At 30.9% G+C, this 27,218-nt stretch overlaps 1 protein-coding gene and 1 long non-coding RNA gene across 14 annotated transcripts in view; one reads left to right on the top strand and one right to left on the bottom strand.

Annotated features, from left to right (window-relative positions):
- LOC143073079 (casein kinase I-like) overlaps positions 1-27,193 on the bottom strand; it is a 37,511-nt gene extending 10,318 nt beyond the window's left edge. Inside the window, exons 1-10 of one of the 13 annotated variants that reach the window (XM_076248335.1) lie at positions 26,543-27,193; positions 15,535-15,575; positions 13,925-13,994; positions 12,837-12,985; positions 9,786-10,020; positions 8,086-8,256; positions 7,392-7,537; positions 5,384-5,431; positions 2,242-2,343; positions 1,583-1,618 (exon numbers count right to left, since the gene is read on the bottom strand). In XM_076248335.1, coding sequence (XP_076104450.1) covers positions 1,583-1,618; positions 2,242-2,343; positions 5,384-5,431; positions 7,392-7,537; positions 8,086-8,256; positions 9,786-10,020; positions 12,837-12,985; positions 13,925-13,994; positions 15,535-15,575; positions 26,543-26,729 — 1,185 coding nt within the window. In that variant the 5' untranslated portion in view covers positions 26,730-27,193. Of the gene's footprint in view, positions 1-1,582; positions 1,619-2,241; positions 2,344-5,368; positions 5,432-7,391; positions 7,538-8,085; positions 8,257-9,785; positions 10,021-12,836; positions 12,986-13,924; positions 13,995-15,534; positions 15,576-26,542 lie in introns of all 13 variants that reach the window. The other 12 variants (XM_076248333.1, XM_076248334.1, XM_076248338.1 and 9 more) reach the window with 12 other exon arrangements.
- The window catches only part of LOC143073081 (uncharacterized), a 250,732-nt gene that overhangs the window by 198,097 nt on the left and 25,417 nt on the right, over positions 1-27,218 (top strand). The gene's annotated exons all lie outside the window — the stretch shown is intronic.

Raw genomic sequence — 27,218 nt, 5'->3', positions numbered from 1 at the left:
TAAAAAAAAATTCTAATTTATTTCCATGTGATGGTCATAGTCCTGTTATATGTAAGACCAGTCTTATGAAGACTGTCCATAATATATGTGATATTTTCAAAACTATATTTCTAAATCATGTTAATTGTTTTATAGTATAAAAGACAGGTGATTTGAGCATAAGTTTCATTGAGACCGAAACCAATAGACACAAAAAACATCAAATTGTCTGCATTGTCAGGATACAGCATTCATTAACAGACATACATGTCTTTACAATATGTAAAGGTCTAAATCACCAACAGTCTATTGAACTTGTGTGAATCAATATAAATAAACTCATCATAGATACCAGGACTAAATTTTGTATATACGCCAGACGTGTGTTTTGTCTACAAAAGACTCATCAGTGACGCTCGAATCCAAAAAAGTTAAAAAGGCCAAATAAAGTATGAAGTTGAAGAGCATTTCCTCAAAATATGAAAATGAAAAATAAAAAATTTAACTTGAGAAATTACCAGGGTCTAGACTTAAAGACAGTAACAGGAACAGTTCCGAACTTTTATCTTTTTAACACTCAATGGTTTATCTTCACATTCTCAATCATGAGATACAAAAAATGTACATTAAAATTAAAACTTGAGATTATCTATGGTATTTTCCTAATTTGGTTGGTGTTATAACCTAAAGCAAAAATGAATGACATGAAAGCCCCACACTTTTTTGCTACTTTAAAGACCTGAAAGACAACAACTATAACAAGCCATATGTGGTCAATCTTGTTGATGTGTGAGCCTTTATCTTGATACAAGTTTTTCCTAGCATAATATTGCATATTTAAAAGTACTTTTGATAATGTCTAGCTTTAAATATAGATGTTAGATTATGGTTATAAAGGTATATACAAGAATTGGTGATTGGTTTATAGGTCTGTGAAGGAAGGTTATAAAATCCTGCTTTATTAGTCAATGTGACCAGCACTATCAAGGGAGACAATTTAGAACTGCTGTCAATTTTGCAACATAAAATACAATGTTGGTATCAAGCTTTAAAATGAGTGGCTACATAGAACACACCAAACAAAAATAAAGCAATGCCATCAGCAAATGTTTCTAGAAATATCAGTACTATGAATTCATGTAAATTGAGCATTAAAATATATAATTTTAAGACAGCTTGAGTATTTATAACACTGGGAATCAAACAAGATTGGCTTGTCTTCAGTTCAATCTAAACATTTTTTGTTATTTGATAAACTAAATTATTCAAGCAATTTTAAAATTACAATTTATTGGCAGCAGGAAAGGTTTAAAACCTTGTTCATAACAAGTGAAACACACTAGAGCTGAATTTAACAGATAATAAAACAGGAACATTAGGTAAAGATAGTTCTGTTAGGTTAATATATTTATAAAGTGCATAAAGTTAAAATTTAGTTGAATATGCAGAAGTGCAGGAGTAATTTCCATTGTGTCGAGGAGATTACAAATCAATCAATCACACATTTTTTACAGTGCAATCAGACACTGTTAAAAACACAGATAAACAAAGTCACATGACAATTAAAATGGTAGAAAAACAAGATCTGGAATAGCTGCCTTACCTGATTTCTCATTCGTAAGTCTCGTTTTTCTGGAATCTAAGAACGAGTCACAAATTAAGCAAGCAAAATATGTTCACCATTTCACCAGGACATGCAACAGAGGAGGGAATTTCTTAAGATCTTGAAATATTACCTTAAAACAAAAGGCTTATTACCTTTCTTATCTCCCTTTCTTGAATAAAGCTACTACTTATTTTCATAACCTCTCTTTAAGTTTCAGAATACTTTTTGATAAAAGGCTCCTAATTTAAAAAAAAAAATCTGTTTACCACTTTGTAATAAATGGTAAGATTCTATTTCCAGAGTATATGTAGCTAACATCATATGACTACTACATAAAATACACTCTAGTGTAAAGAATGATTAAATAATCTATACCTGGAATAGTGCAAAAATGACCTTTGAAAAGTGCATTTATCAAATAAAGTAAACATTGGAACAATTTATTTTGCTTGAAAACTATCTCTAGTTACAAAACGTGATATATATATTCAGGCAGAATGATGTTATTGGCAGAATTTAATGATACAAGTAATATTTTAAGATCTATCGACAAGACTACAAGACAACAAGGCAATTTCATACAAGAAAAAAAAAAAAGGAAATAAATTAGCGAAAAAGAGGCGACGACCAAAATTATGTAGTAAGGATATGCATACCTGTACAGATCCCCCTAGTCTATCGGCAGCAAGGTTGGCACCCAGATAATTTCCGGTGTGCCGGGGTTCACCCCATGCGTTACCGGATTGATATGTATTTGTCTGAAAGGCAAATTAGTTGAGGATCTGAGTTTTTGTGTTACACAGAATACAATGCCCACAACCACTGGAAGAGCTATCAATTTAACCATCATCATTATTCAAAAGTTTCCACATGAAAGGGCTACATGGTAAGAATAGGTTGACAATAATTGAATCAATGTATTAAAAAAACTCCTGATAAGGTGTCCATGTCGAGGCAGATAACAGAATGATTTAGGGAGAAAACATAAACTTGGGCACTGAAAAACCATTCCCTCACCATCCAAAATCATTATTTAGTTATGAAAGGGAATAGAAATCATCCCTTCCTGAGGACATCAACAAATTGCTTAAATTTGTTTAAAGGGTTTAGTCTGTGATGTACTGACTAAGATTTTGACATATGCATTATACCATCGAACCAGCTAGACATTTGATCTCCAACCATGAAAATCAGAGGTGTAACTTGAGAGTATCTTGTTATGTGACCCTAATATTTCAAGAAAAATAGAAATCAATTGTTTGTATTCAGTTGAAAAAGTTACCCAACTGGCACAGAACTTTTACTAAATCCCATTTTATAATGCTGATGAAGATAACTAAGAGAACTTTACATAATTTGTGATCTTTCGGCCATACCTGATGACATATTCATAATTTAATGATAATAGTCAAAACTTAAAGACTTATTACTTCACTCAAATTGGTTTCCAGTAAAAGTAATCATAAACTGTATGTGCTTCTTTCCAACTACTAATTTTTAAGAGATTCTACGCTTTAAACCAGCATTTTATCATATTGATAAATATTGGGTCAATTTGGTTCCAACCAATACCAAGGTTTCTTTGAAAGCTCTTCCAAAGGATTAAAATGTTGATATAATTGCTCATATACAGCACCTATGGTATACAAACATAATATTTCATTTGACAACTTTTTTTTTTGTTATGACAAAAAAATTATTCTAACACACAGTACACACTTGAGCTCTATCTATACACACTTTAAAAAGTTCATTAAAACTTCCTTTTGTACTTATTGATGGCAAACTTGTACTTTACTAGTAGTTACATGGTAGTCTTGAGAATAGCTATGCGTAAGGAAGGTTGAATGAACTATACTATTAACTCTTAGTAAAATTTGCAAATCTAAGAAGATGATGGAAAAAAGAAGATAAGAATTTCAGTATGAAGGCAAATCTTTTCTCTCCATTATTTGTCACTGCCTAGTAGAAGTGACCACTTGAATCTGCCATCGTAATGGGAATAAATTGACATGGATTCTGTCTTTTGTTTTAAGGAGAATTTTTGATATAATTGAATAAAGAGGTAATGTTATGAACAGTAAGAGGTGTATATTTAGGAAGATGTACAATTACTTTAATATGAGGAAAATGCTACAGATGAATACTATTTTTGGCTGTAAAAGATAAGCAAGAGATATACAATATATTCCTTGCTTTATTATATTCTATGATTTCGTGTGTCCTATGTAATTGTGTATGCAACATTCATAGCAAGTGTATATGAATATGTAGGTTTTTATAAACAACACTGATTTTCATCTGGTTAGTAACAGTGAAGGTTAGTAAAATAATAATTCTACAAAACTGAGGAACTTGTTCTAGATCTCACAACCCTGCAATGACGTAATCACTAAAGAGATTTCATTGTTCTTTCTTCTCTGCAAATGCTGAAAATACTTCAAATTTTTTTATATTTTCCAAATCCAATACATTTTCTTATGAAATCTGTGCAAAACTAGAATCTGATTGGTAAAGAATTGTGTATTGAGTTATATTGTTACCCAGTTTACCATGAAGAACTCAGAAAACTCTGTCACATTGTACTGTACATTAACATTGCTTCTATTTTTATTAAAAAAAAAATCATCTAAATGGAGAGCTGAATGCTTGTGAATTTAAATAAAATAACCAAATTCAGCTCCAATGGATATGACCAAAGCTGTTCTTTTGTTAAAAATATCTTACAATGAATAACACTTTTGGTTCTCAATGTTGTTAAATAAATTTTAGAAGAGTCCCAACGTGCCCCCCCCTCCCCCCTTATTGCACATAGTTTACCTGTACTTTTAGGTTAAAGTTTTTGGTCAAGGTAGTTTATGTGAAGTCCGAACAACTAGAAACTTAGTACACAATGTTCCCTATCATGTGATCTTTCTAATTTAAATGCCAAATAAGAGATTTTTTCCCAATTTCAGAGTCCACTGAACATAGAAAATGATAGTGTGAGTGGGGCATCCATGTACTATGGACACATTCTTGTTATAAATATTTTAGAGAAATGAAGGCTGGAGAGTAAATGCAAGGCAATACTCCCAAGGGAATTATTTGATTGGCACTGATTTTTTCGAAATTGTCCAAGACACTGTTGAAATAAACCTCAGAGCACCTTTTTATAAGGTACATACACTTTAACTTAGAGAGGAGTGTGGTATTGGTAATATGCTGTAATGAAGTTAAAGTCATATAAAACTAGAGACTGGTGAAAAATAAATGTTTATCCTATTCTTGAACAAATGTATGTATATATCATAAACTTAGTTGTCTGTGCACGATTTAAATATTTTTTACGCATCCAGAACTTTTAATCGTCAAAATAAAATTGATCTTGGTCTGTGATGATGTGAAAATATGGAGGCTAATTAATTGTCGTGTTTTGAAGTAGTAGTTTACAGATTGTCACATTATAGTAAACAATTATCAACGAAGCATGGATATTGAGCATGTGTATAGCATGTACAATAAGATGTTTATTTCAATGATATATTCATGCATATTACGATAACCAGATCTTTATGAGAAAGGTCATACTGAGTTCACTATATATGGAAAACAAATCGTTGAATTGTTTAACTTCTAAATTTTGACAAATAATAGAATTTTCTTAAGAATAAAGTATATGTAAATAAGTTTTATAATAAAAACTAACCATTTTTTTTAATTTGAAGTTTAAAATGATTTTTAAACCATGTTAACAGTACAGTACAATGTAACATTGATTTGTTGTAGCCATGTGTTATTTACCTTGTGTTGCCTCACCTTAGGGTCATCTTTTGGAGGTGGTGCTGATGTGTCAGATGGGGTTGGCTACAAAGTAGAAAATTTATAAATAATTGATTACGGACAAAATATCATTCCATCTCTGTCAATACTCTCATGTCACTTGTTTTTTGTTGACTGTGATTGGGTTTGAGACAATTTCAATGAATGATATTGACATCTTAAATAAGTTGATTTTTCATTTCCATGTATTAAAATGATTAATACCTGTGATGGTAATTATATTGATGGGTGAGACCAAACTTCCATATTACAAAAACCAGAACTACTTACAATGTTTTAAAGATTTTGTCAACAGACAATTTAAAATTTGGTGTACCAATTTAGTATAAACACAACTTAAAGTTCCCAAATGCAAAGATGCTTATTGATATTAAGACAAAATCACTGAACCTACATGTACATGCAACATACTTAGTGCTAAATATAAAACTTTCCCTTTTTTAGTTGGAAGATTTTAACAAATTGCAATGTACTTATATGTGTATTGTTCTTATATTACATCTACTAAACATTATACATGTTCCAAATATGTCAATCAATCAGAATCTGGTCCACTGTATATAACTTTATATGGTGATAAGGTTGTCTTTTGAAAAGTCATTATTTGTGGATGACAACTTTTATTGTTTGTAGCATTGTATGTTAGCCGTTTTGAGAATTTATGGCTTCAGACTTTTCATAAAAAATTACAAGAGTTATGTACACAATTAAATCCACAGTAATAAGACAATAATAAAATAATGAAAATTGATTATCCACAAATAATTTCTTTCAGAGTATTTATCTGCTTATATTATTTATCTTGCAGTTTATCTTGCAATAAAAATCCTAAATTGCCAAATTTGTCTGTATCCAATCTTATTCATATGATATGGTTATGGCTATTTTAGTCACAAAATAACAATATTTTTGTGTTTTAGAGTTTCAATCTCTTTGGAAGATTTAATCAATAAAACTTTTCATTTTTACATTTCAGAATATGGCTGAAGTCAAATCATAAACTTTGTTACAGACAACAAAAAATATTTCAAAATAATAAGAGCTGTAAATTTTCCTGCTACATCTTAATGCATAAGTAGTTTTGTTTGACAAATTGGATTTGAATTACTACATGTGTGAACTGCAAAATAGTTGTTCATACAAAGCACCTGATTAATTTACTGTTTTTTAAATTTAATTATCATTACGTTTGTCATCCCATACTCCTTATTTTTATACTGAAAACAGGAATAAAAGAAGTGCATTTTTTTTTTAAATCAAATCCATATCTGGATAAAATACACAAAAATCAAAAACCATTAAAAAAAAAATTCTCATTTGTTTTCAAAGTCTGGTCTTTAACTGGACAATTTGTTACTTGTGTTTGTTTCTACATCTACTTTGGGAGTTATAATGTTTTCGGTTCTTGAAATCTGTTTTATTATACAATATTTTTTAGTTATTTGTGTTATCTTTTTATCTTTTTTATGTATTCTTTTAATATCTAATGTAAAAAATTTTGAATTAGTATTATCCCGGACATTTTTTTCCTTATGCATTTGTATCTAATTTGTATACACTGACAATAGTGTGTGTGTCGTTATATATGATTTTGACTAATTATCTCCAGAGTTGGAAATATGAATCATAAATAACATAATTAAATTTGACAAAAAAAATGTGTATTCCTAATTCATGTTATTTTTAACTTGTTTACTTCTCTCACCCACACAAGTTCTGAACAACAGAACTTGACATTTTCAAATGGCACAAGTTTTCTTTGTGTCAAGAACATTTTTCTTACACAAGAAATCAGCTTCTCCAATACATATTACCATCTATGAGGTAATAAGGTTTTCACTATACTTATCACCAATGAATAAGGTAATACTCATCACCAATGAATGAGGTAATCACTAACTACAATTGAATTTCCATTCATACATGTCATATGAATGAAGATAAGGTGACCGAATCACTTTCCACAAAATATAAGAATGATCACCTGTCTTCCAGTCCAATCATATTCCCAATCTACACTATAATTCATTTTTTCCATAAGGTCTGTGAACAACTTCCGCAAGTAATCATAATCTGGCGTTTCAAAAAAATCCAACCGTCGTACATATCTTAAATATGTGGCAAGTTCATCTGCAAATAAAAATGAATAAAATGAAACTTTCTGTAACTGAAAATGGAATGAATTTTATACCATATATAATAATTAAACACATAATATCTAATGAAGTAAATTCCCCTATTTAAAAATATATAAAAAAAGTACAATGTATATAAATGATCACTTTTGAAAAAAACACCAAGAGTTGTCTCATTGGAAATCACACATCTTTTTTATATATTTACCCGTTAAGTCATAAGAATATAGTCTAATTTAGATAAAAGAATGCGCCCATGGGACACAGATGCCACTGCTTGCTAATATGCAAGAGTAAATGTACTAGTTCATACAATTTTATTTGTTTGAAACTTAACATTTGTATCTGTCTATGGTCATTAGAGAGTGCTGGGGGGTTTGAGTACTCTCAATATTCTATAACAGTAATGGAGAAATTTGAAAACAGTTAGTTACCCTTAACTTTATCTGTGTTTCGAGTGATTAAATCAACACTTAAAATTCAAATGACATTGATTTGAATTGATAATTGTGCAACCCAGTCCAGCAGAAATAAGATAATTACCTGGAAAGTTTTCACATAAAACTTCTATTGGAGTAGCTCTCTTTGTATCTCCAATTTTCTGATATCTCTCTTTGAGTGTATCAGCTTTTAAACCTTGCCATGGTAAACTTCCTCTCAAGAAGTACATAAACATGTGACCTAATGCTTCTAAATCATCTCGTCTACTTTGTTCTGAAAAGAGAAATCAACATTTAACCAAACTTTAAAATGAATTTGTTGTACTCATAATTCATAGAATTAGGAATTATTGTTTCTTCTGTTTGTTACATTTGTACAATTTTATTAGATAAGGTGTTTTTGTTTGACCCAAGTGTCCTTTTTCGTTTCACCTTTGCTCCCATTATTTAAAGTTTGCTTGTCCTTTTTATGGTTGTTTAGCTAAACTAGAAATATCAAAATGTGCATATCAACAACCTTCATAAGAATGAACTGTAGGAAATGTTTAATTGATGGCATCTTTTATATATTTGTTTTATGCATTCCTTTATTAGTACAGTTATTGGTACCAAACTTGTACTTTTTAAAATGTTCTTGTATCTTTAAAGATTTTTTTATCACAAAATATTGTTCTGTCAACCTGTAATGAGAAGAAACAAGTGAAACTGTGATCTACTGCTCACTGATGATACCCCCACCGCAAGTGGATAATTTTAATAGTGTAAAAATATGCCAGTGTTCGGTAAACAGGAAGTTGTTGAGTGATGAATCTGAAAACTCATCACACGGTATAGCTGACTTGTATAAATCCTGAAACCAAATTTCAGAAATCCTTGTATTGTAGTTCCTGAGAAAAATGTGACGGAAATTTTCAACTTGGTTATCATGTGTAAAATAATACAAGTGTTCGGTAAACAGGAAGTTGTCGAGTGATGAATCTGAAAACGCATCACACAGTATAGCTGACTTGTATAAATCCTGAAACCAAATTTCAGAAATCCTTGTATTGTAGTTCCTGAGAAAAATGTGACGGAAATTTTCAACTTGGTTATCATGTGCAAAATAGTACAAGTGTTCGGTAAACAGGAAGTTGTTGAGTGATGAATCTGAAAACGCATCACACGGTATAGCATACTTATATAAACCTTGAAACAAAATTTCAGAAATCCTTGTATTGTAGTTCCTGAGAAAAATGTGACGAAAATTTTCAACTTGTTATCATGTGTAAAATAATACAAGTGTTCGGTAAACAGGAAGTTGTCGAGTGATGAATCTGAAAAGGCATCAAACGGTGTAGCAGACTTATATAAACCCTGAAACCAAATTTCAGAAATCCTTATATTGTAGTTCCTGAGAAAAATGCAACGAAAAATATTCATGGGACGGACGGACTGACGGAAGGACAGACAGAGGTAAAACAGTATACCCCCCTTTTTTCAAAGCGGGGGTATAAAAAATACACATAACTATCTGTCTCTTGGCCTGAAATAACAGCAAGCACAACAAAAACTTAAACTAACATGATATATGGCAAGAAAATTATGTACATAAAAGACAATTTTGCTTCTAGCAACACAAATAATTTGGTGACAGAAAAAACCCAACATGATATACCTAAAGACAATCATCAACTAGGTTTGAGGCTTAATACAGTGTAGCCTTTTCTTCTTCACTTTATTTATTGTGTTAAAAGTATTCTTTGAAATCTGTATATACAAATGATAATCTCTAAACAATTACAATTTAAGCCTGTTGACACGTACCTTTGCCTAAATGAGTATTTATACTCATGTATCTGGCAGTTCCTGTGAGACTTTTATGCTCCCTATATGGAATATGTTTATGTGTTTCAGGGTCTATATATTCCTTTGCAAGACCAAAGTCAATTATATGAATAATATGCTGTTTCTTCGTAGACTGTCGTCCTATACAGAAATTTTCTGGTTTAACATCCCTATATATTAAATGTTTAGAATGCACAAATTCCATTCTTGTGAGCTGAAAAGAAAAAAGTACATTGAAGATGAGGTAGATACATTTAAAATTGGTGTCATTCTGGATATGAGATGTACTTATGCTGATTTAACTACACACCAAATAGCATTGACGTATCATTAGGGGTTCCAATCAAGCTCTAACAGTAAATCAGAATCTGCAATATTTAAAATTAGACTAAGAAATGGTCAATAGATTATGACTGTGGGGGCGGGGCAAAATATTTCCATGGTAATAGGATAAGCAACACATGCTATTCTAATTGCATACTTAATACATTGTATCTCTGACAATACAGTAAAAAATTTGAAAGACAGAATATTTTTTTGGTTCATTAGAAGATTGCTTTTCAACTCCATGAAATAGCATGCATTGATAAAAAAAAACTGCAAAAAAACTGAAACATACAGCAATCATATATAATTTTGTTCTCATATTCTGTAATCAGTAAAAAATTATTCAAAACACACCTTGAGGAAGTGTGTGCTTTTACAGTACAAAGCTTTAATAAAAATACAATGTTTACATTTTTTTTATTTCATAAATGATTTATAATGTTCCAAAAAGGTCAAGGACATACATCATACATGTAGGTTATTTTTGCCTTCAGGTTATGTTTTTACCTGTAACTTATTACAGATTGATAATCTAGTACTAATTTGTAAATTCACCAGAGTTCAAATGTCATACTAAGATCATCAATCATATAAATTGATATTTCTATCACAAGTATCTATATAATGATTAAAAAAATAAACCTGAAAAAATAATAAAAATATCCATTATGTTACATACTAGAGGATAATTCAAATACTTTTAAAAAAGCAAGAATGTGTCCATAGTACACGGATGCCCCACTCCCACTATCATTTTCTATGTTCAGTGGACCGTGAAATTGGGGTCAAAACTTTAATTTGGAATTAAAATTAGATCATATCATAGGGAACATGCGTACTAAGTTTCAAGTTAATGTAACTTTAACTTCATCAAAAACTACCTTGACCAAAAACTTTAACCTGAACTTTGCACTATCATTTTCTATGTTCAGTGGACCATGAAATTGGGGTCAAAACTATAATTTGGCATTAAAATTAGAAAGATCATATCATGGGAAACATGTGTATTAAGTTTCAAGTTGATTGGACTTCAGCTTCATCAAAAACTACCTCGACCAAAAACTTTAACCGGACGGAAGAAAGGAGGCACAGACCAGAAAACATAATGCCTCTCTACTATCGTAGGTGGGGCATAATAAAAAATATAAGGTATATTCATCATATGTACTACTACTGAGTATAAATACATATGTTCCCAGTTGTTATTGATTGCTGTAAGAAATGAAACAATCAATCTTTTCACAATTGTTTATTACACTTTAAAACTATTATTAAGAACTGAAATATATCACTTTAAAACTATTATTAAGAACTGAAATATATCAGTAAGTTACTAAGTAATGCTTATCTACAATAATATAGAAACAAAACTTAAGATTACTGCTAAAAACATTGATATCATATTGTTTTCTCAATCCACTATTGTTATTTGGAAGCATACATGCGAATTAACCATACATTCATAAATTAAGGAAACAAATTACCAAAACAAAACTCAGCCTTTGTTCTGGAAAATGACTTCCCTTAATTAGAAAGCAAAACACTTGGATGATTGATATCAATGGGAAACCTTAACCTTGTCATCTAACTATGTAATAAACATGCAGATTTTTTCTATTGTTGAGGTATTAAACATGTCAAAGTCAGATAACCTAAATAAAATGTCCAGCTCATCATTTTGTAGTGTCTAGCAAAGTCTAATGCCCCAAGAACTTTTTTTCCAGAGACAACAGCAATAATTCAATCAGCCAGATTTTACACGACAGGTTTATAAACCAATTATCACACCTGGTCCAAACACCTTCTGGCTTCTGTCATGGTCACAATAAGAAAATAGTACTTATAGATGAAAAATCCTTATATCTTAAATATACCCCACATGATCTTGCCAAAATGTGATAATAAAAGTATATATAACAGAAATGATAATTTCCCCCTAATCTAGTATGTAACTACTCATGCATGTCATGTCTTTTACTACTAAGACAAGGTTATGACCTTGCTACATGACATTATTATAATCCAACATCTGTCATACATCACTGACAACAAATATATGTCTCAGCTGGTCACATAAAAATTACAAATTTATATAACATTAAAAACATATACATTGTAACAACTATCAAGAATAGTTAAAATCTATATTAGCAAGTGTACAATTGTGGAATCACAAAGTTAACAAAGTCTGCATGTTCTTAAAAGAGATAGTTTCAGTCTCAAAAATAAACTTTTTTAACTATTCACTCTATTAAGTTGATAACGATTTCTTATTCATTTATCTTTTTTTTTATGTATATTGCACTTTGTTCTTATGATGTGCTGTTACACTATTTTCAAATGTTAAGAAGAGGGCTGAATGCTTACAAACATGTTTAAGCCAATCTCATCATTTGTGTAGGAACCTGTAATCCAGTACTTGTGGTTGACTGCTGTCTGATGCATGTATGGTTCATTGTTGTTGTATAAACTCAGCTGTTGGTGCTCTCTTTCAAATTAAATTTTAAGATTTTGTCATTCTCAGGATGTTCTTTACTATACTTATTTTGCTATTTTTTGGAAGACCTTATAGTGACCTATAATTGTTTAAATCCAGGTTATTTAGACTGGGGAATATATGACCAATTGGCAAGCATACCCCTACTCCTTACTTTTAAATACAATGCATAGACTGATGAAACAAGGAACCAGTTAACTACTTACCAGTTGTATAGCTATCATCAAGACAGTCTTAAGAGAAAATTTTCTGTCACATAGATCAAACAGATCTTCTAGACTAGGTCCTAATAACTCTAGTACCAGGGCATTATACTTCCCACATGGTCCGAAATAATATACATTTGGAATCCCCTCTGAAATAAGAAAATATACAATATTTGTCCTTCATAAATGGTTGGTTTCAGAGGTGTCATATACAGACAAAGAAAATTATATTCACAAAATGCAATAGACAGACCACTCTGACAGTGAACCATGTATAAATTTTTTACACCCTCAATACATAGTTCTGACTTAAGTCCAAGACAAATCAAATTGGACTGCATATATATATAATATATATATACGCTGCATGCACACTCTCATTTTTCTCACATTTGAGTTCCTCTTTTGACTTTTGCTCTATAATTTCAGTTACAATTGAATTGTATGCAATCCTTTGTCATGTGATTTTTTTTTAAGTTTCTTCAGCAGAGGTATTTGTCACTGCATAAGTACATTTGGGAACTTCATTTTTTAATTGGTACAAACTGGTAACATTAAATGATGAATTAATAAGCCATAAGACGTTTTAATTTAGTGATTCACACTGTAAGAAAGACAATTCACATGTTTGTAATTTGGGATTTATGATAGCGAAATTATGGCTGTTTCTAGTGACCCTTCTTTCAAGCCAATCTTATGTTCTCTTTAAAACACAAGTTTTTGTCTGTATTCTTTTCATTTCTCTTTTACTCATGAATAAGCATAAATCCTCCATCCTACTCGGCTGAACTTTTATGGTCTTGTATACTTTCAATCTACCACCATTTGTCAATAATAAAATTGATAATACAACATGTTTCTGATTAATCAAGTGGTTTGCAATACATGAATATACTATATTACAATAAATTAAGGTAAGCTGTGTTTGTTTAAGAAAACTTTTCCAAATTATACATGTAATTTCTGTTTTTTTTTTTCGTGTCCCATATATGTATACGGACAGGCTAAGGACAACAGGACCATATCCTATGCACATGTTTAAGTCTATAATTTTCCAATTCACACCCCAACATTAAACAAGATGTTACCTGCTTGACCTAGCTGTTTATAAAATCTGTATTCTAAGTGAAGTTGTGGAGCTCTAGACTTCATAGACTCCTGTAATACAATCACATTATATAACTTGTAACAGCTTTTACAATACAATGTTCAGAACGTGCTAAATCTCAATATAATAGTTAACTAATACAACACAATAAGTATTCAAGCTCTACAGTTGATTTTTAATATGGTTTATTAATTTATTTTTTTTACGACCAGTGAATGAATGTAAATTACTCATGTAGGTCTGTGAATTCATTTTTATTCATTGGATACCAATTTTCTTAGATTTCTTGGGTGCAGGTGAACCAAAAATTTAACTGCCTGATGAACTCAACTTTTATTTTATATGACTTTTGTAAAACATTTTAATACCCACCAACACATTTGTTTTACCATATCCATGAAAATTGATACATTTTTGCACCCACAAAAATAAATGAATCCACAGTAACTAAACTAATAAACATTATCTGCATAATCTACTTGTTTTACATGTAATAGCAGTGATAATGTATCTATGAAATTAAAAGTTGACGGAAGATTTGTCTTGAATCTTGCTGAAGGGTGTGTTCATTTTACTTCCATCAGTTCCTTTGGTATATATTTTACATGTTAGTGATTTATTTGACTTCTCTTACATGTACATTAGCAAGTCAAATCATATAATTTATTTTAAAGTGTTTGCTTAGTCATGGTAAAATGTAAGAAGAATACCAGATATGGAAATAAAGAATATAGAAATAGTAGAAAAGGTGAAAGTCTAAAGATATATTAATAACACCAGTTAAAAGTAAAATTTTAGATCCTCAATGCTCTTCAACTTTGTACTTGTTTGGCTTTATAAATATTTTGATATGAGCGTCACTGATGAGTCTTATGCAGACGAAACGCGCATCTGGCGTACAAAATTATAATCCTGGTACTTTGATAACTATTTACACCACTAGGTCGATGCCACTGCTGGTGGACGTTTCGTCCCCGAGGGTATCACCAGCCCAGTAGTCAACACTTCGGTGTTGACATGAATATCAATATTATGGTCATTTTTATAAATTTCCTGTTTACAAAACTTTGAATTTTTCGAAAAACTAAGGATTTTCTTATCATCCCAGGAAAAGATTACGTTAGCCGTATTAGGCACAACTTTTTGGAATTTTGGATCCTCAATGATCTTCAACTTTGTACTTGTTTGGCTTCATAAATATTTTGATATGAGCGTCACTTATGAGTCTTATGTAGACGAAATCGTGTCTGGCGTACAAAATTATAATCCTGGTACTTTGATAACTATTAGAACTTAAAAGAGTATATTTGCATTTACATGATCTATAAAAGTATTAAAAGTATGATAAGTAAATTTTGAATTTAACATTGTATTCATTCTTTAGTACATGTGTATACACTCTTCAGTATATCTAATAAAGATGTTTTCCCTTTGTTATATCTCATATTTGCCAATCCCTATCTTTAGAGTATGTTTTAAGTTGGTTGGAATGGTTAATTTCAGTTTCATCTATCTCAACATCTCCCTTCTTCTATATAATCAAATCAATTCTTTTGTTAATTGATGAAGACAACAGTACTTTATACTTACCAATTTTATGGCCACATGTTCATTATTGTACAAATTCTTTCCTGAAAAGAATAAATTAATAAAGTAAGTCTGACAGTTCAAAGTCATTGATCAATTTCTAAGAATGATGTCAATATTAATCAAGAAAACACATTGGTAGCTGTTTATTCATTTTTATTAGGTCCAGGGTCTGTGAGTTTTTAATTGTCACCAGTTTTAAACCTTATTCTAAATAAATCTTTCATATATATCTTTTAAGTTAAATGTAATACTTCATAAGGTGTCATCAGTTGCTAACATGTATTACAATTTACAATTGGAAATACACTTTACAAGTTTACATCGGTTAAAACTGATAATATCGACTTGATTTGAACTTATATATATACATGTGTAGATGAGCCAAAGATGCATGTGGGTGTCTTATACTGTTTCAGTTCTTGTACATCCTTGACTTTTAAATATTCAACTATAGTCATTCCTGATGAAGGTAGATCCAGAAAATTGCTTTAGGCGTATGCAATTCATATGTTGTTTTCATTTTTTTCATAATATTAAAGTTGAAATCTATTACTTTTTTAATATTCTAGATGACCCTGACCTAGATACTTTAAGTAAGAACCTGAGACAACCGTGACTCTGAAGTCTGTATTTCACTGCCACATCTTTTTCATGACAATCTATCACAAATTCATTAGATGAGATAAGTACCAGTTGCCAGGTATCAATTACATAAAGCATCAATGTGTTTGACGTTTAGGTCATTTGGCGTAGAAGGGCCAAGGGCAAGGGTTGTGCCAACGTAAAACTTGTTTATCTACATGCAGTACAAATACAAAGATTGAGCCTGTACCAATTCATGAAAGGCAGATGTTTCTCTTCTAATTATAAATCTAGACTGATTATAAGTACAGTCTTCACGCTGAGTGGCAGCCCAGGCAGGTAAAATTGCTCTCGGGCCTGTAAAAAATCAGACTTACAGGCCAATAGAATCTAACTAAAACTTTTCAAAAATTGAGCTGCGGGCCTGTAGATTTGGCAGTTCAGCGTGAAGACTGAAGTAAGAATTGTTCTGGTTGACCTAATAATCATAGTCATACATGAAGTGGGTTTAAAAGGAAGTTTTGATTTTAAAAGTACATTTAGAGAGGTTAACAAATGCAAACATGTTTTGTGGTCAGTTGTACTTAACTTGTGTTTCTAAAATCTAAATACAAGTACAAGTACGTACAATACTACCAGAAACAACTCTCAAAATACCCCTAAAGTCCACTGACAAGATTTAGCACAAACCACCATTTGTAAAGCATTGTGACAGTGTTTTATTGATCACTATTAGTTAATGAAGTGTGTAATTCTGCTTCTGGGATCAGCCGGAAACTAATTAATGTTGTCATTTATAAAGTGAAGGATTATAAACCTATTTAACATGCACATTTCAATGAGATAAATATTCAAATAACTACTAAATCAATTGGTTATAACTCATCAAATAAAAAGTCAATTTTATTATACATGTAGTGTATGGGAAATGTCAGAAAACATTTATGGTTTATAATACATGTACAGTGCACTCAACGGATAATAAATGAGGCCTTCTAAATCATACAAAATGTATCTTCATTGTATGAAAATAACTAAATCAACAAAATAAAGATATCAATCCACCCAAAAGCACAAATGCAATATTAAACTTAAATTTTGCTCATAACCTATGAGTAAAATAAACTTGTCAGTGAAATGCGGAATACATGTCTGAACAATTGTCTTGACAATGATCATTACATGTACAGTGAAAAACAGTATAACATGTAAATTTATAGATTAAAAAAAATCATCACAAACTTTTGATAACTTTAAACTCTACATTTATCAGAAATGTTAGGACTTAACACTAAAATTCATTAAACATTTTTATAACTTATAAATTATTGATTTTATTGACAATTTCAAAAGTAGGGTAATCCTTTAATATTCTGATAAAACATGTGCAAGCAACAGGTGCATCTGACGCCAATCAATTTATTGTTTACCCCCCATCAGGAAGTTCATTAGCCAGACCCCCTAGACATAATTAAGTATTGGCTGGATTTATTTCAGTATTTCTTTATATTCCCCAGGTCAACAGGATTAAATCTACTCATAATACATGTGTAGATATTGATTATTTACACCTTTACTAAAGTACAAAGCCAGTTCTTACAGTAAATATATGTTTTCATTTTGCCATTTGCAAGTCTTATATGATAATGTTTTAAATTTTTCTTCTAGTTTAGTTTACTTTTTGAACAAAAATTCTCAACATTATGAGAAACACATATTTCTAGATAATGAACAAATATGAACGTTAAAAACCTGCAATTGAAGCAAAATGTTGAGGCCATTCAAATTCATGTTCCTGTCAGTTCAATTGATCTATTGGTCATTAAACATGTAAAGGCTTTATTCATTTTTTTTTAAAGATATAAATATATAAGGTCCAATACAATTACAGGACAGGTCCAGAAAAATGTTACAATGTAGTATCTTTCATTTTAACAACTTATTTGTTTTTCCAAGAAACCAGTGGCTGATTCAGTAATTTTCAGGAGGGGGGAATGACTGCCTTAGAGGGGTCTGCTCCAGTCACCAGTGATTCCCTGTATATCAACTACTTTTTCAACCAAAGGGGGAGATGGAGGGGGGCTGGTACATGTACCTTGCCCCCCCTTCTACCACCACCACCAAATTCACTCCTGGAGAGCCTTCCTTGTATTGTAGAACAAAGGAGATAAGGGATATCATATTCATAAATGAGACAGCAATCAAAATTTCTGATTGGATAAAAAAAAAAAGTTTTCAACCTCTTGTTCTGCATACTGGTACATATTAACATAGAAAAATGAAATACAAAAGAAAAAAAAAGAATATCCATGATTCAAAATCAGAACAACAGTTCAAGCATAAAACAAAATAGCATTTCATTATAAATTTTTAAAACAATTTGTAATTCTGTACTGCTGTACATCAGTCATGTGAACTTTCATTAAATGAATAGACCTATAACATCGATCGTTATAATTAGAATGAATGAGTGAATGGAAAATAATATCCTCAGAGGTGCAGTATTTTATAGAAATCTCTGCCCACACTGGCCGTTTTACTTATTTTGAGTTATAGATTTTTCTTTACATAAACAGTAATATTCATTGTACAGCTTGTAAACTTAATTGGCTATTGGGAATCCCTAAATTAAATTTGTTCCCAAAACTGAAATTGTCCAGGTGATTCATATAGAGTGGGCACTCATATTCGCCAGGAACACTATTTCGCCGTTATATGATTTTGAGGTGTAAAAACGTCAAAGGATAGGTGAAATGGAAGAAATATGCCAGTAAATTATATTATCATAACAAATTATGATTATTTCTTAAACTTAGACAAAATTTCGCTACTTACTGCAAAGGACTGAAAAACAGACAACAATTTTCAGCCAATTTCCTGAATGAAAAAAAATGACTTCAAAGAAGTATTTATAAGTAAATTTTTTGACTGAATGCCCTAAATTTCAGTTCTTTACACCTTTGAAATGTTTGCAGTTCATTTATAATAAAATTGATTTGATAAAAGCTGCAGTTATTTGGTTTTAAATAGATATGTAAAAACGGCGAATATGTATCCCCTTTGACAATAAATCAGGAAATTTCAAATAGCCTGTAATCTAACTTTTCAGATGATTTCTTTTCAAAGAAACACAGTTTCAAGCTAAGAATATTTTGTTTTTGATGTTATTTTCATATTGAAATATCAGTATACTTCAAAAACATAAAGACCTAAACATAAACTGCAAAAAAAACATGGAAAATTATGGCGAAAATGAGCACCCCTCTCTACTGACAAATATAGCATAGTAAAGAATCTAGGAGCTTGTTGTTTCATATTAATTTTACACCTATGATATTTACTGTGTCGTCCGTGTCAAAAAGATTTGTTTTAGTAAATATTGTGTTCCAAATTTAATAGTGGTAATAATTTTAATGCAATTCAAAGACAAATCACATGGAGTGATACATGTACTTGTTTGAAGGACAGTCACCCTGAGAACCATCTCACTAACACTTATAGGGGTCTGGTTGATACTGTTATTGGTAGAAGCAAGCTAATGTATCTACACTACTTACACAACTTAACCTGACAACCTAATAATTACTTTAAGCAATATGGGCATACAAGTGTTTGAGATCACCCTTGAGATACAGAAGGGGTTGGTTAGGTAAATTTATTCAGAAATTTGAATCAATGATCAGACTTTATGATTTTATTACATATCATCATAATTTTCAGTATGCCATTAGACATTTATAAATCACCATGATCATACTTCAATTGTTTAGTTCACTTAGTTTTGAACATGTGGTATTTTAATTATCACTTCGTCTTAGGATGTCAATAACAAGGACTTCCTCTCTAGTTAATAAATCCATGTTCAATAGTAAGACACACATGTCCCCACTTGTTAGTATTCTATATTCTCAAAATAAAACAGGGAAGTTTAATGATATAAATTTTTAATAAGTTATTTCTATGTTAAGATATATATACTATTTCATTTGATTTAAAAATATGTTTTATTCCAAATGATATGCATGTCAGCTATGACTGTTATATATATTGAACCGTAGAAAAGCCAGCTAAAATTAGCCTGACTCATGAATGAATCAGAAGAAATAATAAAATAAAGCACATGATTATTTAGTATTTAAAATATTTGCCTTCATGATCATTGCAGCATTAATTTTCACACCATTTCTATAGTTTATTGGTTAAAACAAATTTTATAACACTTTTTTTAGTAAAAAAAAAATAATAGCCTAAATAGATCTCATAACATCAGCAGCCAAACGCTTAATACTAAAGTGAATGTTACAGAATGATTGAGATGAAGGTGAGATACACATAAAATTGGGAAAAGTTAATTACAACAGTTTGAATTGTTTTTATGGTAAAAGAAGAACCTAACTGACCAGGTTTATGGACATTGAAGGACAAGAGAGGTGTATTTGTGTTGATGGTAATAATTATGTAAATGAAGGAAGTCATCATTAGTTTGTGAGTGAATCAACAGCTTAATAACAGAATTAATCAATAAGTAACATGCTACAAATGTATATTACTGTAAGCTTCATCAATAAGCATGATAAGAAAGGTCTGCAGCAAAAAAATAAAAAATGAAAGTGAAATAGGTTCCTCAAGCAATGTATTTCCATGGCCACAATCAACATATTTAAACCACAAAAGAGACATAGTTCTATAAATCTGCTTTCATACAACAGAAAATATAAATACAATGTATTATCATTTCCTTTGTAAATGACTTCAAGCCAGTTCAAGGGTCATGATCAATATACATGAACTAAATACAAAACATTATAAATGTTCAATCTACATGTACATGATCTACATTGTATTCATATTTATTAATATAAAAAACCCTACATTGCCACCATAAAAATATATTTCTGGTCTACATGTACGAAAGACAGCCGCCATGACTCAAGGTTGCACAATGTATGAACATGATGAATATATGTAAAAAAGACAATTATGTAAAATGGTTAAAAATTGTGTTTTGTCCATTAAAATCCATTTTTTAAGCATTTCACATAATCATGTACCTTTTATATGAATGCCATAATTGACCATAACGTTCCCTAAAACCAGACCATGGCATGGACCTAAACAAATCTACAAATGTCCTTTACCTTTTCCTATAATTGTACCCACCTTATTTTTCAAGCTAAAGTTTTTTTGTCATTTTTCAATAAGCACTGTTAAAGTCAGTATGTCAGTATGTCCCTACCATAGTCTTAATGTAAAATGAAACACACTGTCACATATCATTTTTGTTTGTCTTATAGTTATTAGGGGACATAACTCAAGCACTTTAAAAGTGACGCTACCAAAATTTGATCTGAGTTTTGCATTAAGCATTATGTACTATGTATAAGTTCCATAACAATTATATATAATTAATTAGTTGAGGCAAACTGATGATCAGAGAAAAGAAACGAAAAATTAATTCAGCAATTTTTCCTATGATAAAGGGACATACAGTGGCGTAGCTGGGTCATATTCACGTGTACGCCCGAACTTTGGCGAGGGGTCTGAGGGGTGACAAACCACTCAATGCCAACCCCCCTGCTGGTAGTTGGTCCAAGGGGACGGAGCCCCCGAAAGGGATCGAGTTATCGAGAATGACATACCATTCCTGTCAGTAAAAAATCATTGATAGTAAGATACTTTTGAATCTAAATGGTATATTTTTATGTTTAATTTTGAGAACTTATTCATTGTGTTAATTGGAAGCTAACGGACATTGGTTGTAGAGAAAATTTCAAACCAATATTACTTTCAAATTGTTTAAAGTCGTGAGTGAGCGAGCATACCATCGACAAAAGCATCTTTTAATGAACACGAAAAAAATATTTCTTAGAGATGCAATATAACATCTGGAACACGATTTCTTTCCATAAGAAGTGAATCAATTTACCAGTCTTTTCCAGGAATTTAAACAAAAGCAAAAAATTTCTTAATTATATTTTCTTGATCTGGAATTTAACGTGTGCCCATATATCACATTTTATGAAGGTTTATAAATTGAGCAATTAATTGTGCAAAGAAAAGTCCAGCTATCAGTAAAGAACAGAAAAATAAACGAAAACATACGCTTTCAAAATTTTGCTATAGACATTAATCATAGAAAAATCTTCTTCCAAATTTTCATAAAATTCGATGAAGGTTTGACAAGTAGTTAATGTAATTAAGAAATAAAAAAAAATTAAGCCCAAACTGTGACCACTTATTAATTGCAGAAAGAAATACCTTTTATCCGTAAAATGTGGGGGAAATTAAAGAAATAATTGCATTATTATATTGCACTGGATTCTTTTTTGATCATAAACAGTTTTTTTAACAGAGAGTCATTCAAAAAACTTTGTCCACATTCGGAACCTAAATATTGACTGCGTTGACGACGCTATGTCTCGCTTTTGCGGCATAAGTCACATGCTCGACAACAATGCAAACCGCATATCGAATCTCAGCAGATAATGAATTGCTTTAAATATAAGAAAAGTACGCAGAATTCACAGTAGATTGAGTCGTTTACAGAAAATTGGAACAACTAAATGAAATGAACTATTTGATTAAAGTAAATTTATTCCCTTTTTATTGAAAATTACAATCCATTGAAGAGATAAGCACAAGGCTGATGTGCTTTTGACCAGTTTTTCTAATTTTATTTAGATAAAAAAAAATATTTTCAAAATTCAAGTGTACGCCCAGGCGTTTTGACGTAAACGTAGCTACGCGCATGACATAACTCTAGAATGGTAGAAAATATGCCATCAAAATAAATACTTCATCTGTGTTTAGTGGTAATAAGTAATGCGTTTAAGTATCATAACATTTGGTTGAGGCAAACTTAAAAAGATTTAAAATATTGTTTTTTTACAAAAATTACAAATAAATTGCAGGAAATGAATTTACAGGACAATAACTCATATAGACTTATTTGTAACTTGTAGATTTTATTTTGTTTGATATTCTTGCTATAATGAGTAAAGATATTCAAGCTAATTAATAGTATACATTTGACAGATCAGGTATCAAGGTATGTTCGGCACATCAAATGTGTTCCTTACTGGAAACACAAGTGTTTTTTAAATGCCTACATGTACAGGACCTGAAAGTGTTCCATACACTACAACCCGGTACCTGGTCCGTTTGCTCCAATTTAACATTTACACCCCACCCATTTGCCCCCTTTTTCATTTGCACCTAACATGTTGGCACCAAATTTTTATTCAAGTGAAGTCTTGTTAGAATTTTTAGATTTTTCAAATAGATGTATAAAAATCAAAATATATATAATATCATATATCATGATATTATATATATTTTCAACTTTGATAAACAAAAATTCATAAAGATTTTTTTGTGATTGGATCACACATGTCACATGCATTTAGATGGTGAATTATTAGATGTTAATTCAAAATTTAAAACAACCTACTAGGTCTATCATAAATAAATTTACGGTCTATTGGACTTTTAGAAATCCATGAGCCATGTCGTATAAATTCTTGTTAATTTCATGTCTCAATATTAATAATGTTTATGATGTTATTATTATGTGTTTTTATTTTGTTCGGTTACATGTAGTTGTTATTTGTATGTAATGGAGAAGATGTTCTCAGTTGCAAAACTTGACTCTTAATCTTTGGACAATAAAATATGTTTAAACATAGATGTTTGTTATTTATGATTATTATTAATTGTCACATAATATTGTTCCCTATTGGAATTTTGGAAACAAGGATTTTTACTCAAACCTACAGTGTATAAAAGAATGGAAGATTGTGAGGAGATGGAACATGGCAGACTGGAATTGGTTCCCTATTGGAATTTTGAAAACAAGGAGTATTATTAATTGGTTTTTACAAAGCTATAAATTTTGTAATTAGTGTTGAGTTTGAAAATCTGGATTTGCTTCCGTGTAGTTACCAAATCAAATATTAAACAAAATTAAAGTGCTTATTTTGATTTGGAATAGTTCGTGAAAAACTGACTTGAATAATTGTGTGAGCTGTTGATGTTAATTTTGCTTCAAAATGTTCAAGCTTTCAATGAAGTTATCCAAATTAAAACTTTGTTTGATTTCATCAAAAAAATAATATAAAGGGTTCTTCAATATGCAGAATCTAACCATTTACCGTATTTAGATTTTTAATATTTGCCATAATTTGGGCCCGGTTATCAAATTGGTCCACATTTAGGTCTAAAGGGTCTAAAATTGATCATTATTCGACAGGCCTCTACAATAACTTTTTTTTCAACTTGTCTAGTAGGACAAGTACATACCAAAACTTGTCCGAATGAAATTGTTACTTGTCCAATATTTTTTACTACAAATAACCTTTTTACATCTTAAGTTGATCAAAGAAACAAAACGAGTTTAAACAATAGAACAGAATTTGATGTTTTTCTTTTGAAATACTTTTCAAAAATATGAGTCAAGTACAACTGAATCTAGTCATGTCACAGGACTTAGGTTCTAGTTTTCATCAATGCTAGTCTCGTCAGACTCTGCACATGAGGCACCATCTGATAGGCATGTACACTCATTTGACATGTTTGACATTTGTATCCTTTATTTTTCTAAGTCGAAAAAAGTGTATTCAAATGCAATTAATAAAAAAAAAGAAAAGGTCTGATTGCCAATGAGACAACTCTCAGCAAGGGACCAAATGACACAGAAATTTACAGCTATAGGTCACTATATTGCAAGTATTGTTTTATTGAATATTCTACTTATGATCAAATATGATTTTGTGAATTTTATGGTTAACCAAAAAAAAAAAAATTTTTGTGAAAAAATTACTGGTATAGGATGTATTATAAGGAACCGAATAAGGTAGCAAAATGAGGTACTGATTTGTTTTGGTCCCGAAATGTCTCCTGCCTTGCCAAACTGTCTATCAATCATGTCTACTAAATATGTCTCTTACGGAGCCAAACTGTCTATTAAACTAGGAGCTAAACCTGTCGAGGTGACGAACTGTCTTATAAAGTTACCTTATTTACAAAGCGCATCATTGATTCGGATCAGTTAGACTGGTTTCTGAGAATAGTATACCTTTTAAAATCTACCTGACAAAGAACCAGTTAAAAATTATCGATTGCAAGTAGAAAAAGAAGAAGAAAACGGTTTTGCATTTGAATAAACAGAATACAGACACATGTCAAATTAATATTTGTTTTCTTGTTTTTTGTTTATAATTACTTCATTGTACTTTGTTCATCAAAGTTGGATTATTATTTATTTTCTGCAAAACAATTGAACTTGTCTCGACGGACAAGCTTGATACAGCTTTTACTTGTCCGACCTTTTTTCCCTCTGGTACCGGACAATCGGACAAGCATTGTTGTCGAGGCCTGTTCGATTTCATCAAAAATTGAATTTTTGGGGTTCTATGATATGCGGAATCTAACCATGTATTTAGATTTTGGATATTGGACCATAATAGGTAAATGTCCAATTTAAAATTTTTAAGTTTTTAAGTTTAAGTTCTTAGACCACATTCATTCTGTGTCAAAAACCTATGTTGTGTCAACTATTTAATTACAATCCAAATTCAGAGCTGTATCAAGCTTAAATGTTGTGTCCATACTTGCCCCAACTGTTCAGGGTTCGACCTCTGCGGTCGTATAAAACTGCACCCTGCTGAGCATCTGGTTTATTAAGGACTGATAAAGTCACAATGTTGCTCCCATAGACTCAATGTAAAAAAAATAAAAAAAAATAAAACAAATCCCTACTTTTCCATCCTATTCTTTCCAGCATGTGACAGTAAACACACATACTTTTTTGTTTGGCCCAATATTTTTAGTGTGTTATACTACTTTTGTCAAGTTTGGGACAAATTACATCAAAATTATAGAAAACTTCATCAGCTTTAACTCACAATATGGACAACTTTATGTTAATGGGGGTCTTGAAATCTTTAGACAGCTACTGAAAACCCAATTTTTTTAACCTTTTTCAGCTGGACCAAATCACTCCTGTCTACTTAACTTTAAAATTCATGATTTGTAAGTGTTATTTCATCGATATCGGAGTCATATGAAACATATAGAAATAAATTTGGAAGGGGTTTACAAAGTAACACACTGTCCAGTGTCCACACTAGGGACTATATTCTTGGACAATGAAAATCAAAAGGTGAAAACTGTGTTCCCGATCCTCAAAGTCGTAATATTTTCTTTCCAGATCTTCATATAAATTGCATGCATAACTGTTGTTAAAAGAACACAAATATATAACCAATACTATTTTGAATACTCTAAAATAGTTGTCAACTTTTCGTTGGTGTGTACACATAAACATTAAAACAAAACCTAGTTGTATACAGTGCAATGTACATGTACACATTGAAACTGGATGTGTTAGAATTACAGGAGATAAATAGGACTATGGGCAAATTCTTACCAAGGCGTATTTCGCCAAAGTTCCCATGCCCTATTTTCTTGCCAACTCTAAAGTTTGGTCCAACCATAAGAACCCCAGAATTGCTGGAGCCTGGTTGGCCTGGTGTTCTAGACGTGTGCATGCTTCTTCCACTTGTTTTACGTCTACTTTGATCTTCACTTTTTTCGTATTCGGGTCTTTTCTGCATACTAATTAAGTCCAAACACACACACGCGTCTCTTCTAAATGTTATCTACAAATATTAACGTGAAATAACCACCAGCGATACCAGATGATATGAAAGTACATGTTTCAGCACATGAAATGTGTCAGAGTTGTCGATCATTTTATACCGGATAATAATAATTATAAATGAATTTAGAACTGTCTGCTTAGTTAACCCCAGCCTTGAGATGACACATTGACTAACTCTCTTGTAAAGTGTCCAAAATTAAGGTAATTGACTAGCATATTTGCGAGATCGGCCAAATGTTATTGTCATTTCCACTTCATAGTTTCTCTTGTGGACTACATTTACCAGCTGTTTGACAAGTAAATTAATCCGCTTTTCGTAAACGACAGACTTTCCAAGTCATATTTACATCCAAATAACTTCACATTAATCTAAATTGCAAAGTTGAACCTTCAACAATTTTGAAAAAATCAAATTTAAAGAAATTTAAAGTAGAGATCGAAC

Source organism: Mytilus galloprovincialis, chromosome 4 (genome assembly GCF_965363235.1).
Source record: "Mytilus galloprovincialis chromosome 4, xbMytGall1.hap1.1, whole genome shotgun sequence".
Lineage (NCBI taxonomy): Eukaryota > Metazoa > Mollusca > Bivalvia > Mytilida > Mytilidae > Mytilus > Mytilus galloprovincialis.
This window is presented reverse-complemented; position numbering and strand designations above follow the sequence as displayed.